This window comes from Aquarana catesbeiana, linkage group LG09 (genome assembly GCF_042186555.1).
Source record: "Aquarana catesbeiana isolate 2022-GZ linkage group LG09, ASM4218655v1, whole genome shotgun sequence".
NCBI classification, from domain to species: Eukaryota; Metazoa; Chordata; class Amphibia; order Anura; family Ranidae; genus Aquarana; species Aquarana catesbeiana.
Genome location: NC_133332.1, coordinates 39,583,222 through 39,600,971, shown reverse-complemented (window position 1 = coordinate 39,600,971; position 17,750 = coordinate 39,583,222). Strand labels below are relative to the sequence as shown.

The window sequence follows — 17,750 nt, the reverse complement described above, 5'->3', positions numbered from 1 at the left end:
GTGAATGCAGCCTCACTGTGCCCACCATTGCAGCCTGTGCCCGTGAATTCAGCCTCACTGTGCCCACCATTGCAGCCTGTGCCCATGAATTCAGCCTCACTGTGCCCACCATTGCAGCCTGTGCCTGTGAATTCAGCCTCACTGTGCCCACCATTGCATCCTCACTGTGCCTGTGAATGAAGCCTCACTGTGCCTACCATTGCATCCTCACTGTGCCTGTGAATGCAGCATCACTGTGCCCATCATTGCAGCCTGCTGTGCCCATGCATTTAGCTTGTGCCCGTGAATTAAGCCTCACTGTGCCCACCATTGCATCCTCACTGTGCCCACCACTGCATCCTCACTGTGCCCGTGAATGCAGCCGCACTGTGCCCACCATTGCAGCTTCACTGTGCCCGTGAATGCAGCATCACTGTGCCCACCATTGCAGCCTCACTGTGCCCATGCATTCAGCCTGTGCCCGTGAATTCAGCCACACTGTGCCCACCATTGCAGCCTGTGCCCGTGAATTCAGCCTCACTTTTCTCACCATTGCAGGCTCACCATTTTAAGACCCACTCACAGAGACAGCGGATATCGCCCGCGTTGTATCACGGAGCTGGGTCTGTGTTCGGCGGCCGCACTGTTACAAGGTCCCGCCCCCCTAGACCGGCTCATGTGATAGGTGGAACCTTCAATCTACTATCACACGAGCCTAGGGGGGCGGGACCTTGTAACAGCGCGGCCGCCAAACACAGTCCCAGCTCCGTTATACACAAGAGGAAAGAGAGAGAGGGAGCGGAGCGCTGCAGCTACAGCTCAAAGCAGCCCCAGGGCAGGCGGCCTACCGGGAAATTTCCCGGTAGGCCAGTCCAGCCCTGGTGCTGTGGTCGGAATTCCAACCAACAACCATTTTGTTGCGAGGTGAAAGTGCTAAGCTCTACACCACTGTGCTCCCCATTGATATAAGCCATGTGCTTATTAACCACTTGACCTCTGGAAGATCTACCCCTCTTCATGAACAGGCCATTTATTTCTATATGGAACTGCATTACTTTAATTGATAATTCCTTAGTCATGCAATGTTGTACATAGAACTAGAAGACAACTAGGCACTGCGGGACTTTAAACGCACAACACAAATAGTTAAAATTACCAAGTTTATTGTACATTTACAAAGCAGATCATTAAAAAGAGTTTTGAATCGAGTAAAAATATTAATTTTACATGAGGAACGGACCTTTTTTCTCGAAATGATCCCATTTATTATATGCGTACTCAACATTATGCGTACTCAAACTAACATATTTGGTTATTTCTTTCCACAAATTTGGCATGTTTCCTGCAATTAATCCACTTCATCAGAAGCTTAGTAGCGGAATAAATAGATGTTTTCTAGATGTAAAAATACATAATATTATGACATATTCATAACAATCACAATGCAAATATGTATGCATCCATAAAAGTGAGTTCCTGTGACTACCTGTAATACTCCATATTCCCATCGCACACGTTCCTGGATACATTTCTAGAAGATTTGGGTGCTGTAGCAACCACCAGCTGGAAACTGGATCAGAAAGCCACAATGAGGATATTTGCCACCACACCACGGATGAACAGGTAGCGTCCAAACGATTCTTTTATTGTAGCATAATCGCATCACAGAGAAGGTAGTGCAACGTTTCGGAGTCACGCAGGACCCCTTCGTCGGGCATGTGATGTCACATGCCTGACAAAGGGGTCCTGAGTGACTCCAAAACGTTGCACTACCGGTTCTGTGATCATGCTTCAATAAAAGAACCGTTTGGACGCTATCTATGATTACCTGGAAACACACCAACAAGGGGAAGGATAAACCAAAACCCCAATGGGGAGACATAATCAAGGGGTAAACCCCCTCATGAGGCCAGCACCTGAAAGGACCCCACACATATGGAAGTAATTGCAAATGATTCAGACTAGCGACATTATAAGAGGTTATATATAAATGGAAATCTGCAATCAAGATATAAGTAAATCCAGAATCCAGTAAAAATGTTTGCCTTCTCTTATGCTTCACCCATCCAGAAAAGAGTGTGAATATGTTTTTATGTTAAATTACCAGTTGCTTGGTACTGGAACAGGTGCATCTGAGTTCCTACCTCCTGTGCAATGCCTGGTGAGCCTCAAGAACACAGCACTCAGCCTATGAAGTCTCTGTAAACCTCCATATAGTCCATGCAAAAAAGGAGAAAGGCTGGTGCTATGAAAGTCCACTAATACATAATTTTTTTATTGTATGTGAATAGCAGTCAAAAGGAAAGCCAACGCATTTTGGCCAACAGCCATGATTAAGGCCTGATGGCTGAAACGTGTTGGCTTTCCTTTTGACTGCAGTTCACATTCACTAATAAAATTATGTTTTGGCTGACTTTCATATCACCAGCCTTTCTCTTTTTGCATGTGATCATTAACCACTTGACCACTGGAAGATTTACTCCCCTTCATGAACAGGCCATTGTTTTGCTATATATTGCACATTGCATTACTTTAACCACTTGCCTACTGGGCACTTAAATCCCCTTCCTGCCCAGGCCAATATTCAGCTTTCAGCGCTGTCGCAGTTTGAATGACAATTGCACGGTCATGCTACACTGTACCCAATTAAATTGTTATCATTTTTTTCACACAAATAGAGCTATCTTTTGGTGGTATTTAATCACTACTGGGGTTTTTATTTTTTGCTAAACAAACAAAAAAAAAACATTTTGAAAAAAAAAACAGTTTTCATAGTTTGTGATATGAAATTTTGCAAACAGGTAATTTTTCTTCTTCATTGATGTGCGCTGATGAGGCTGCACTAATGGGCACTGATAGGCTGCACTAATGGGCACTGATAGGCTGCATTGATGGGCACTGATAGGCACTGATAGGTACTGATAAGGTAGCACTGATGGGTGGCACTGAAGCGGACTGATAGGTGGCACTGATGGGTGACAATGATGGGCACTGATAGGCAGCACTGATAAGGCACTGATGGGCACTGTTTGGCAGCACTAGTGGGCTCTGATAGGTGGAACTGGTGGGCACTGATTTGCACTGATAGGTGACACTGGTGGGCACAGATGAGGCGATGGCACTCCGTGTTTGGGACCGATGTCCCTCTGACAGAAGCCGGTGATCAGGGTTTTTTTTTCCTCCCGATTACTGGCTCTCTTTACATCACGTGATCAGCTGTCATTGGCTGACAGCTGATCACATGGTAAGGGGCCAATCATTGACTCACTGATCACAGAGCACGCTGTGCGCATCCTGCAGGGGGTGCGCAGGCAGCTCATGCACAGGAGGACGTACATGGACGCACTCCCAGCAATTTAGGCCCGCGCTGTAGCCGTCTTTTCAGCTATAGTGTGGGCGTGAAGGGGTTAACTGACAATTGCATGGTCATGCAACGCTTTACATAGAACTAGAAGACAACTAGGCATGGCAATGACTTTAAAGGAGCAACACAATCATTCATTAATTGTTAAAATTATGAATTTTTTTCTACATTTATACAGTTGATCATTAAAAACTATTTTAAACTGAGTAAAAATTCTAATTTTACATGAGGAATTTACCTTTTTTTTTCTCTAAATGATCCCAGTTTAGGGTACATATGCTTATAAGCCAACATTATGCGTACTCAAACTAACATATTTGGTAATTTCTATTTGCAAACTTGGCGCGTTTCCTGGAATGAATCCATACCTCCCAACTTTTTGAGATGGGAACGAGGGACACCTATTAGCAAAACTATGTAGGCATAGGACACACCCCCTTAAAAAGGAGAATTATAGGAAAAAAATGATTAGTTAAACCCACAAGTGCTTTTTTGCCACTACTATTCCTTATTGGTTTTTAAAATATATAAATGCAGCAATTTAGAAATTGAATGAAAGGTTTAGCACTGGGAAACACTTTTTGAAAGATAAATAGTGCATTTTATATACAACTACATAGATCAGACCAAAATGAGGGACAAATGAGGAGGAAATCAGGGACAGTCCCTCAAAATCTGGGACAGTTGGGAGCTATGTTAATCCACTCCATCAGAAGCTTAGTAGCGGAATATATAGATTTTTTTTAAATTTATGTAAAAATACATAATATTATGACATATTCATAACAATCACAATGCAAATTCATAAATATCTATAAAGGGGAGTTCCTGTGATTACCTGGATGCACACCAGCAAGGGGAAGGATAAACCCCCCAACAGGGGGACAAAATCAAGGGCTAAACCCTCTCATGGGGCCAGCAACTGGAAGGACTCCACACATATGGAAGTAATTGCAGATGATTCAGACTAGCGACAATATAGGAGGTTAGAGCTCTGTATCCCGCGGGATGAACAAGCCTAATAACTGCGGAGGTAATACACCTACCCACATCTGTATAGTACCACACAGTGCTCACAGCACCCTACCTTAATATAGAGACATTTCGGGGGATTTTCAGGCACGTATGAAGCCGAAAACCGACAAACAGGTGCCACCTCACAGAGACAACAGCATAGCGCTGAAGCCGTCCTCCTCTGAGGTGATATGCAGGGAGGACAAGCTGCAGCCGACCCTCTCTGTTACATCACTCAGTGACGGTATTTCATTAAAGGCTTACAGTCAGTCTAATTCCCTCTCAGGGAAAAATGTGGTAGAAATGGAGAACTTTGAAGTTATTTCACATAAGGAAAGTCACCTCCTGTAACACTGAAACAAATAGAGCAACTGTTTCACAAATCATTAAAGACTACCGCAGACCGTACCACTACAAGTCTCACTAGGGAGATTAGGGAATTGGGCCAGCGTATGTCTGCACTTGAAATTAGAGTAGGCGATATGGAAAATTATACATCAAATTTCTCATCAGAAATTGATAGTCTTAAAGAGGAAAATATAATCCTACAATCCAGATTGAAAGACATTCAAAATCGGGCGGCACGCTCTAATTTATGCATTAGAGGAATTCCAGAATCCGTGACTGACTTACAGGCTACTATGTTAGCTCTTTTTCAAGAATTACAACCAGCTATACCAGTAGAACGCTTCGAGATGGACAGGGTTCATAGAGCCCTAACACCTAAAAAAAAAATCAGATGATCTGCCTCGCGATATTATCGCAAAATTACATTTCTACCGTACCAAGGAACAGCTGCTAAATGCAGCAAGAAATGAAGATTCTTTACATTTCCAAGGGCACAATTACCAACTATTCGCAGATCTCTCAAACTAACCATCAATAAAAGACGAGCGTTGAAGCCACTTCTTCAAATATTGCAACGCAATGCCATAATATATCAATGGGGTTTTCCTTTCTCTGTGCATTTCACATATCAAAGCTACAAATACACGTTCCGTACCGCTAAAGACCTGCAGAATCTAGGATTGATAAATACAACCAGAGACTCTGCCGACACACGTCAAAGATCGTCCTCATCTTCTGGTAATTCCTCTTCTGCATCCAGGAATAATGAAAACCATAGCCCGCATAAAAGAAGTCACATACAATCCCCTGTCCCGGATCCGGCTGACTCTATGGATTGAAAAGAATCTTGCACCAATACCACCCCTTTTCTGTGAGACTGATTGAACAAAATGGTCCAGTTACAGTCTTCTAACAATTCCCTGTAATTCTATCTCTATAGTTGCATACCTATTTATGCTATTTTGACTTTTCCTTAACTTTCTCTTATAAACGGTTCCAGCCTGTTATTCTTTGAAACCTAGAGTACTTATTAACATTGATATCATTATTAATCATCATTTTTCAACCAATTAACTGTTAAGTTTAGTTTTATTATACACTTTATTATCTTTAGATTTAGAGGATATAAAAACGAATTGTCCTTTATATCTAAATTTTTTTACTCCCAGCCATTGTTTGTATTTTACAAATCCCCAAACCGTCACTATAGACTTGGGCATTCTTTTTGATTTTAATTTTGCCTATTGATTGTAAGAATACAATTTATATGGTTGGCTCTCCATGTTCTGCAGGGATGTTCCTTGCGCCCACCTCTTGCTACCCTCAGCTGCTCAGTGATTCAGTGGGCAGCTGACTGTGGCTCATGTATCCTTGGAGGGAGATTTTTTTTCTCCCCTCAACGGATATGTTATGAATTTATATATGTTTTGCTATATCTTCATGATATTCACAGACGCATTTTCTTTCTGAGCTTTTTTTTCTTTTTCCCTTATATTCCGAAGGTAAATACTTTCTTACATAGTCCTTGTTTAAGCATAACCATAACTAAAGATCCTTTAATACCATGGCTCCACTGAATATACTATCCCTAAATGTTCAGGGATTTAACATTCCGTAAAAACGCACTAAAGCCTTTCGTACCTTTACATCCAAAAAAGCACATATTGTATGTCTCCAAGAAACTCATTTTACTACACAATCCACCCCCAAATTCTTTAGTAGAACTTACCCACAAGTATTTATGGCCTCAGCTTCCACGAAACAACGTGGTGTGCTTATAGCATTCCACCGTAGCACCCTATTTTCACTAATAAAAGAGATTAAATATCCAGAAGGCCAATATCTGATTCTTAAAGGGCATTTACTGGATACCACTATCACCATTGTCTCATATTATGCCCCCAACAAGCAACCTAATTCTTTTCTCTCCCATCTATTACAAACAATAGACTACCATAAAATACAGTGGGGACGGAAAGTATTCAGACCCCCTTAAATTTTTCACTCTTTGTTATATTGCAGCCATTTGCTAAAATCATTTAAATTCATTTTTTTTTCTCATTAATGTACACACAGCACCCCATATTGACAGAAAAACACAGAATTGTTGACATTTTTGCAGATTTATTAAAAAAGAAAATCTGAAATATCACATGGTCCTAAGTATTCAGACCCTTTGCTCAGTATTTAGTAGAAGCACCCTTTTGATCTAATACAGCCATGAGTCTTTTTGGGAAAGATGCAACAAGTTTTTCACACCTGGATTTGGGGATCCTCTGCCATTCCTCCTTGCAGATCCTTTCCAGTTCTGTCAGGTTGGATGGTAAACGTTGGTGGACAGACATTTTTAGGTCTCTCCAGAGATGCTCAATTGGGTTAAGTCAGGGCTCTGGCTGGGCCATTCAAGAACAGTCACGGAGTTGTTGTGAAGCCACTCCTTTGTTATTTTAGCTGTGTGCTTAGGGTCATTGTCTTGTTGGTAGCTAAACCTTCGGCCCAGTCTGAGGTCCTGAGCACTCTGGAGAAGGTTTTCATCCAGGATATCCCTGCACTTGGCCACATTCATCTTTCCCTCGATTGCAACCAGTTGTCCTGTCCCTGCAGCTGAAAAACACCCCCACAGCATGATGCTGCCACCACCATGCTTCACTGTTGGGACTGTATTGGACAGGTGATGAACAGTGCCTAGTTTTCTCCACACATACTGCTTAGAATTAGGGCCAAAAAGTTCTATCTTGGTCTCATCAGACCAAAGAATCTTATTTCTCACCATCTTGGAGTCCTTCAGGTGATTTTTAGCAAACTCCATGCGGGCTTTCATGTGTCTTGCACTGAGGAGAGGCTTCCATCGGGTCACTCTGCCACAAAGCCCCGACAGGTGGAGGGCTGCAGTGATGGTTGACTTTCTACAACTTTCTCCCATCTCCTGACTGGATCTCTGGAGCTCAGCCACAGTGATCTTTGGGTTCTTCTTTACCTCCCTCACTAAGGCTCTTCTCCCCTGATAGCTCAGTTTGGCCAAACAGCCAGCTCTAGTAAGGGTTCTGGTTGTCCCAAACGTCTTCCATTTAAGGATTATGGAGGCCACTCTGCTCTTAGGAACCTTAAGTGCAGCAGATTTTTTTTGTAACCTTGGCCAGATCTGTGCCTTGCCACAATTCTGTCTCTGAACTCTTCAGGCAGTTCCTTTGACCTCATGATTCTCATTTGCTCTGACATGCACTGTGAGCTGTAAGGTCTTATATAGACAGATGTGTGGCTTTCCCAGTCAAGTCCAATCAGTATAATCAAACACAGCTGGACTCAAATGAAAGTGTAGAACCATCTCAAGGATGATCAGAAGAAATGGACAGCACCTGAGTTAAATATGAGTGTCACAGCAAAGGGTCTGAATACCTAGGACCATGTGATATTTCAGTTTGTCTTTTTTAATAAATCTGCAAAAATGTCAACAATTCTGTGTTTTTCTGTCAATATGGGGTGCTGTGTGTACATGAGGAAAAAAATAAACTTAAATGATTTTAGCAAATGGCTGCAATATAACAAAGAGTGAAAAATTTAAGGGGGTCTGAATACTTTCCGTCCCCACTGTAGGTACTGTAATTTTATGCGGAGATTCTAATCAGACTATCTTTCCCTTTCTGGATAAATCACCAATTTCACAAACCCAAAAGGTCAAACAATCTTTCTCAAAACTTATCGCAAAACATAATTTAGTAGATTCCTGGTGTGAGTTGAATCCTACCAAGAGACAATACACACATTACTCGTACCCTCATCGCTCATTCTCAAGGATAGACTGTCACGTACCTGGTAGGTAGAGCCCGGAATGCAGGGAACGGCCTCTCGTATACCTCCGACTCGGAAACCCCTGGTAGTGATGACAGGGGCTCGAGAGTGCGAAGGGGCACAAGTGCCTGACTGGAAGGCTGGAGCAGAGAGCTGAATCAGGTAGTCAGCTGGGAGGTGTCCTGTAGTCCGGCAGCAGGATGTAGACAGCAGGGAGGTGTCTTGTAGTCCAGCAGCAGGATGTGGACAGCAGGGAGGTGTCTTGTAGTCCAGCAGCAGGATGTAGACAGCAGGGTACAGGCAAGCCGGGTCAAACACAAGCGGGCAGATCAGGTACAGAAGGTAAATCCAGGAGAGTAGTCAAAGTCCAAAAGCTGAGATCAGGGCAGGCAGAAAACAGAGTAGTCAAAGTCCAGAAGCCGGGATCAGGGCAGGCAGCAAACAGTAGTCAGGAACAGTTCAACAGGTATCAGGTAGCAAATGCAAAGTAACAGGGCACTAGGGGTCTTCAGGAACGCTGTAGACCGGACAGCAAGGCAGCAGTGGAACAGTCCCCTTTAAATATCCTCTTTAGCGCCAAGTGCTGTCACAGGGGGCGCGCTCGCCGCTATTGCGCATGCGCATACGCCCGTGCGCGCTATTGGCGCTATTGTGCGCACGCGAGCGCCGGATGGCGCTTCTATGCACAGGCATTCCTTTAAAATCCTACCAAGAGACAATACACACATTACTCGTACCCTCATCGCTCATTCTCAAGGATAGACTGTCACGTACCTGGTAGGTAGAGCCCGGAATGCAGGGAATGGCCTCTCGTATACCTCTGACTCGGGAACCCCTGGTAGTGATGACAGGGGCTCGAGAGTGCGAAGGGGCACAAGTGCCTGACTGGAAGGCTGGAGCAGAGAGCTGAATCAGGTAGTCAGCTGGGAGGTGTCCTGTAGTCTGGCAGCAGGATGTAGACAGCAGGGTGGGGGAAGTGTTTCTGCCCCTTTCCGACTGATCACATCCAGGAAGTCATGGTACGCTTCTGGAACGGTTTGGCAGTTTTCAGCATCGGTTTTAAGACAAAGCAAGGGAGATGGAATGGTAGTAAATCCTTGTAGACAATGTTGACGGCAGTAAGGAGAGGAAAAGCTGATGTTTCCAGTAGACCAGTCAATCTGTGGGTTGTGAGCTTTGAGCCAGGGTATACCCAGTATGATGGGAAACAGGGGTGACTCAATGATGTCAAGGCGGAGTAATTCCCGGTGGTTGCCGGAAATGATGGTGTCTAGAGGAACTGTCTCCTGTGTTACGGGCCCAGATTTAATAGCCGATCCGTCGGCCAGGTGTACAGACAGTCCCTGTGCTCTGGGTCGTAGAGGGATCTGGAACTTGTGAGCAAAGGATAAGTCCATAAATCCGCTACAGGCTTCGGAATCAATTATAGCGGTTGCCCGGATGTTCCCTCCTGGAAGCTGCGGAGAGATGGAACAGCCAGGTGAGTGGCATTGTTAAACACAGCAGATAAGGAAGTTGAAGAGAGAGTAGTATGCTTACAGGTCTTTGCCGGACAAGTCTTCACGTAATGTCCAGATTCCCCGCAATACAGGCAGAGGTTGTTAGCCCGCCGGCGCTGTCTTTCTTCAGGGGTGAGAGAAGGACGGATCAGGCCGAGTTGCATCGGTTCAGAGGTATCGGTAGAGGAGTGTGCAGGAGGGTTATGTACATGTGGTAACATCCACACTGGGCGAGAGGGACCAGTTGCGCGTTCAGCCCTGCGTTCTCTTAACGTCTATCAATTTGAATTGACAGGTTGATAAGGTCTTCAAGTGTGGCAGGAATGCCTACCCGGGCTAATTCATCTTTTAATGGTTCAGAAAGTCCCATGCGAAACTGGTAGTGTAGGGCGGCGTCGTTCCAGTTTGTGTCGGAACTCCAACGACAGAATTCAGATGCATAGTCCTCCGCCGCCCTACGGCCCTGCTGAAGTGAGAACAGTGCTGCTTCTGCGGTGGCTGCCTGTTACGGATCTTCATATAAGAGCGCCATGGCTTGGAAGAAGCTTCCCAAGTGGTCAAAGAGTTCAAAGAAGAAGAAGAGCAAAGAAGAGTTCACAGGCATTACGGAATTCTCTAAACTTGCTGTGGTCCCCGGAAAACCTTTCTGGTGTAGGTACTTTGGGTTCAGGCGGCAGCATGACCACAGAGGGAGCAGCAGGTGGACCCGGAGCTGGGTTAGAGAGAACTTGGACACGCTCCTCTAGTTGTTTATAACCGTCTTGTAAGTCTTTGACAGCTTGCGTAAGTCCAGCTAGATGACGGCATAAGTCCTCCATGGGCGACGTCCCCTGCGTGGGCTCGGACATGGCTGTCCGGTACTGTCACGTACCTGGTAGGTAGAGCCCGGAATGCAGGGAACGGCCTCTCATATACCTCCGACTCGGGAACCCCTGGTAGTGATGACAGGGGCTCGAGAGTGCGAAGGGGCACAAGTGCCTGACTGGAAGGCTGGAGCAGAGAGCTGAATCAGGTAGTCAGCTGGGAGGTGTCCTGTAGTCCGGCAGCAGGATGTAGACAGCAGGGAGGTGTCTTGTAGTCCAGCAGCAGGATGTGGACAGCAGGGAGGTGTCTTGTAGTCCAGCAGCAGGATGTAGACAGCAGGGTACAGGCAAGCCGGGTCAAACACAGGCGGGCAGATCAGGTACAGAAGGTAAATCCAGGAGAGTAGTCAAAGTCCAAAAGCTGAGATCAGGGCAGGCAGAAAACAGAGTAGTCAAAGTCCAGAAGCCGGGATCAGGGCAGGCAGCAAACAGTAGTCAGGAACAGTTCAACAGGTATCAGGTAGCAAATGCAAAGTAACAGGGCACTAGGGGTCTTCAGGAACGCTGTAGACCGGACAGCAAGGCAGCAGTGGAACAGTCCCCTTTAAATATCCTCTTTAGCGCCAAGTGCTGTCACAGGGGGCGCGCTCGCCGCTATTGCGCATGCGCATACGCCCGTGCGCGCTATTGGCGCTATTGTGCGCACGCGAGCGCCGGATGGCGCTTCTATGCACAGGCATTCCTTTAAACTTCAGTCTGCTGGGATATTTGCAAGAGGGCTTTTCCTGACAATAGATCATATATTTTTGTCCACGGGTATAGTTCCGGAAATCTTAACTTCAAAAATTGTTCCCATTCCTTGGTCTGACCATAGTGCAATCTACAATACTATAGTTTCCATAATTCCGAAAGCACGTGATCCAACGTGGCTATTTAGAGATTTTCTGCTCAAAAAATCAAGTACATAAAAATAATATTGAACTTGCACTTAAGGATTATCTAAAACATAATTCTACACCAGAAATCTCCCCAACCACTTTATGGGAAACACACAAACCTGTTCTCTGTGGCATATGTTTATGACAAGCTAATATATTCAATAGAGAATGAAAAGTCCTTTGTCGCACTTTAGAAACAAATTTTAATACATGTTATATGACATTTCAACATAACCCTTCTCCTTCATCCAGAGTAAAACTAGATAAAGCCAAATTGGAATTTGATTTATTCCTCACCGAGTCTGCAGACAAAACCATTAAAAGATCACAACATAACTTGAGCGCAAATAAACCAAATACGCTTTTAGCCCGGGCACTAAAATCTTGCCACAATCCAACTAAACCTATCCATCTTAAACTATCCAGAGATGTATACTCTAACAATCCATTGAAAATCTTACAAAAATTTAAAACACAGTTAAAAAATTTATACTCATCCGAGTTGGATCCATCTAAGGCAAATTATTTTTTCTCTCACATCTCTCTCCCTGCATTATCAAAAACACAACTGGAAATGATGAAGGAATCTGTGTCTGTTGAGGTGATATCTGAAGTGATTAATAATTTGAAACTAAATGAAAGGCCTGGTCACAATGGATTTTCTGCTCTTTACTATAAAACATTTGCAGATATCTTATAGCCGGTTTTGACAAATACCGTATTTATCGGCGTATAACACGCACTTTTTTCCCCTTAAAATCAGGGGAAAGTCGCAGGTGCGTGTTATACGCCGATCCCCTGCGATCCCGACCTGTCAAAATAACAAAATCGCCGACCGCGATTTGAAAATGGCGCCGCCGGCGCCGAAATACACAGAGCCGGTCTTCGGCTCTTTCCGGCGGCTCTCGTTTACTTTCGGTTTCACTCGTAGCCCCGAGCGGAGCTATCCGAGTAGGTTCGGATAGCTCCGCTCGGGGCTACGAGTGAAACCGAAAGTAAACGAGAGCTGCCGGAAAGAGCCGAGGACCGGCTCTGTGTATTTCGGCGCCGGCGGCGCCATTTTCAAATCGCGGTCCGCGATTTTGAAGCCCAGCAAGCAGGGACAGGGGATCGAAGGCTGCACTGGGGCAAGGCTGCACTGGGGCAAGGCTGCACTGGGGCAAGGCTGCACTGGGGCAAGGCTGCACTGAGAAGGCTGCACTGACATGGCTGCACTGACATGGCTGCACTGACAAGGTTGCACTGGGGAAGGCTGCACTGACATGGCTGCACTGACAAGGCTGCACTGACAAGGCTGCACTGGGGCAAGGCTGCACTGAGAAGGCTGCAATGATGGGCATTTAAATGTAAGTTTTTTTCCCTTCAACTTCCCTCCTAAAAGTTTTTTTTTCCTTAAAATTCCCTCCTAAATTGGGGTGCGTGTTATACGCCGGTGCGTGTTATACGCCGATAAATACGGTACTTTCAATTCCCTCCTTAAAGGTCATTCTTTTAGGAGGGAAACTTTGACTGCAATTATTTGCATGCTCCCCAAACCACATACAAATTACTCAGTTTGGTCAAATTAACGCGCTATCTCTTTATTAAATTTTTTACGTAAAAATTGGCCAAAATTCTAGCCGATAGATTAAACAGGATTATAGGTAACCTTTTACATCGCGATCAAGTTGGTTTCATCCCTATTCGACAAGCTAGCGATAATATCAGACTTGCAACCTGTGACAGACCTACCCGGGACAGATGCTTTTGGAGAGGACTGAATGCAGGCCTCTTGCCTTTCCACTATGGGCCCTGGATTTTAAGGGAACAATACTCTTTGTGAGGTGTATGCCTGGGGACCCTGAACTAATGTTACTTTGGATTCAAGTCCCTGTCCCCCCAAAACACAAAACTCTGGGAACCCCGTATGTGCCATATTATAAATAGTGACTGTTTCACAATGTTGTGTATATATATTGTGTGTTGTCTCATGCTGTTGTGTACTGTTTGTTGTGCTAGTTTGGGGTGGGGCTGTATTCCAATGTTCTATTGTGTTTGTCTGACTTGGATCACAGGATGTGTATTTCTATGGAGGGAGGGGGGATTCCTCCAGCAGCTCTCCTTGCTCATAAGTCTGTGTACTGATGAGACGTTGGACACACCTGACCTGTGTGTCCATTGTCATTGGACAGTTTGGCCCGCCCAGTTTTCCAAGGGTGGGGAGAAAGAGTCTGAGTTATTTTATCTGTTGTGTCCATGTGTGAAAATAAATGAGTTGATTCCCGTTTTGACCCTCAAGACAGAGCCTTGTCTCGCATTTGAGGGGAGAGTTATTCGTATGGGTTTCTTGTTCGGCTGATCGGAGTGTTAGGTAGCTGCCTTTGTGTTTGGAAATGGAATGTCTTAAACGACTTTAACACCTTTCATACTTGGGGTGTCGTTACACAACCCTTTTGTCACATGCCGCTAAAATACGTTGTATTCCCACCTGTTTTTTCTCTAGACATTAAGAAAGCATTTGACACAGTATCAATGTCTTATATGCACTTCACCCTTGATAAATGGGGCTTTGGCCCACTTTTTTGCAATGGATTTCTGCATTGTATCATGAACCCAAAGCTTACATTAAATATGCAGGGTACAAATCGGATGAGTTTTAATATACAGAGAGGGACGCACCAAGGATGTCCACTCTCTCCATTATTATTTGTACTACTCATCGAACCTCTAGCGCAAAGAATAAGGATGGAACCTACAATCACGGGTATTGAATTAGGCGGATATCAACACAAAATATGCTTATTCGCAGATGACATTCTCCTATTTTTGTCCTTGCCAAAAGTTTCTGCCCCAAACCTTATGGTTGTACTACATGAATTTTCACTTATCTCGGGCCTTAAAGTTAAAGCCCAAAAATCTCTGGCACTAAACATCTCACTCAACGAAACGGAAAAACAAACTATACAAAATTCATTACCCTTTAAATGGGTAGATCGTAGCCTTCCATATTTGGGTATTCAACTCACTGCCATTCCCTCAGATTTATTTGCGGCTAATTACCCAGCTTTATTGAAAAATATTACAAGTTTGTTATCCAACTGGTCATCCATACTGATCTCTTGGTTTGGAAGAATCAACATTATAAAAATGACCATACTTCCCAAATTTTTATATTTATTTAGAACACTTCCAATCCATATTCCCACTTATTTTCTTAGATTGATTCAACAAAGGGTAATAATACAATTCACTTGGGGGAAAATAAAACCCCGGCTACCTAGGAAAACCTTAGTTCTCCCTAAATCAATGGGTGGTCTGGGATTTCCAGATTTTTTTCAACTTACTTTAAAGCAGCTCAAATGGCACATTAATCGAAATATCATTCAACTACAGAGATTCCTTTGTGGGTATTCTTGGAAGCAATAGACTGCGATCCTCTTCCTATAAATAATATATTATGGTTACAACCTGCAGATCGTAAAGCTTTAAAGAATCCAATTTCTAGGCATTCCTTATCTATTTAGGACAGACATAAAATCTCACATGGTCTACAATCTTCACATAACCCGTTTCTTTCTGTTCACAAAAATCCAGCCTTTTATCCAGCTTGGATATCTCCCAGGACTTTTAAAGCCTGGTCTAAGGCTGGCCTTACTTGTCTATATGATATAAATTCAACAACCTCAGTATGACCTTTCCCAGAACTATGCAAGACCTTTGGGCTCCCCCAACTTGAAATATTCAGATATCTTCAAATGAAACATTTTTATGCTCCTCTCCTCAAATCTAGTGATAACACACCATTTCTCAGTTTGAAAGAATTTGCCAATAAGAACCACATGCTAAAGGTTGCATCCCAATAATTTATTTCCAATTGATCACTAAATCAAATGCAATTTTACCTACATATGTTGCTAAGTGGGAAAAAGACCTTGATTGTAAGATTGATTCCAAGATTTGGTCTAATACTAAATCATCTACAAACATATTGGCAGTTGAGACATCATATAAAGTACTTACACAATGGTATTTGGTTCCTGTCAGAATAGCCATATTTGCAATAGACAACTCAGGCCTCTGTTTTTGCGGCTGTCCGGAACAAGGTACATACATGCACATTTGGTGGAAGTGTCCAATCGTGCACACATTTTGGGAAAATGTCTTTCCGATAACCTCAAAATTATTTGACTGTTCTGTTTTACCAGACCCAATGTCAGCTCTTCTCAGTTTTAAAACCAGTTTCTCTTACTCAGAAACAATTTAAGCTATTCCTCACGTTCCTGATAGCTGCAAAGCAGACAATAGCTAATGCATGGAAAACACCTGTTGTGAACATTGCAGAAACCAAACTTAGAATGAATCAATCTTTTATACATGCTAAAATTGATGCTTTAGATAAAAATCATATGAAGAAGTTTAGAACTTTACTATAGAAGTTTGACAACATATGGAAACCATGGATTAAATATTACATGCCAGACAATTTTGATGATCAAGTACTCTCGTCATGTGATTGATACTCTTTCATGGATTATCGACAACAAAATGTATACATAAAATTTGCCTTCGGAGTTCTGTCGTCTTCCCTTACCATTTGCCCTTATTTCCTCTTATCATTTTCTTTCCCCTTGTTCCTTCAAGAACTACTATCTTTTTCAACTCAGTCTTTTTTTACAATACAGTATTTGTTATCAACACATAATTGAAGTTATGGTCAAGGTTTAGTTAGATTCAAATCTCTAAACTGATATATTCTTGTCTTCTCCAGTTTGAGATTTCTAACTTCATTTGTAAACAACGTTTACACTCAGGATTATCTAATATCGCACTACTACATGGAGTATTCATCGTTTTTTACTAACACTATGAAAACTGAAGTCTATTATAAATTGAATTAATTCCCATTGGTTGTAAACATAGTGTAACATTTTTACTTGCATCATTTGTACTTCAGTATTATAATCTAATACTTTTATCAGATATTCTGTATTTGTTGATATTTAATGAATGTTTCTAAAATAAAAAACTTTTGAATGACAAAATATAAATAAACCCAGAATCCAGTAAAAATGTTAACCTTCACTTACGCTTCACCCAAATTTCAAAAGGTATGAATACTTTTTCAAGGCACTGTATGCTTCATTCATCCAAAAAAAGAGTGTGAAGATGTTGGTTGTTATGTTAAATATGTGATCATCATTCATTTAGAAGATGTTATCTTACTAGTTGTTTTTCCTTTCCTCAGCTCTCAATCCTTGTTTCTTGAACCATCATGCAGATTATACACTGAGCCCTGAAGATTTCTGTCAGCTTGTTGGGCCTCAGAAGTTTTTTTTACGCACTGAGCAGCCAAAAGACCCAAAACCAAGTGAGTATAATAAATCACCACTTTTGAAGGATTAACATTGATATAAACCATGTGATTATTAACCAGAAAATGTACCCTCCATCATGACCAGGCCATTTTTTGCGATACAGCACTGCGTTATTTTAATTGTTAATTGCGCAGTCATGCAACAATGTACCCAAATATAATTGATGTAATTTTTTTTCCCACAAATAGAGCTTTTGTTGGGTGGTATTTGATCACCACTGTTTTTTGTTTTTTTTTTGCTATAAACAAAAAAAAAACAATTTTGAACATAAAACAATGTTTTTTACTTTCTGCAATAAAACATATACAAAAAAAAACATTTAAAAAATTCAAATTTCTTCATAAATTTAGGCCAATATGTATTCTGCTACATATTTTTGGTAAAAAAAATTCCAATAAGCGTATATTGATTTGCACAAACGTTATAGTGTCTAAAAACTATAGTGTGTGTGTATATACTGTATACTGGAATTTTTGTTTATACTAGTAATGGCAACGATCAGCGACTTATATTGGGACTGCAATATTGTGGAGGCCAATCTGACAATAACTGACACTTTTCGGGACCAATGACACTAATATAGTGAGCGGTGCTAAACATATGCACTGTCACTGTACTAAAGACACTGGCTGGGACATCGAAAAATCTAGGATGATCAAAGG

The 17,750-nt window shown here is 42.7% G+C and overlaps 1 protein-coding gene across 1 annotated transcript in view; it reads left to right on the top strand.

Moving 5' to 3' along the window:
- Positions 1–17,750, top strand: part of LOC141107531 (uncharacterized) — a 204,297-nt gene that overhangs the window by 53,541 nt on the left and 133,006 nt on the right. The window contains exon 7 of the mRNA XM_073598330.1: positions 16,959–17,081. Within this exon, the coding sequence (XP_073454431.1) occupies positions 16,959–17,081 (123 nt within the window). The remainder of the gene's footprint in view (positions 1–16,958; positions 17,082–17,750) is intronic.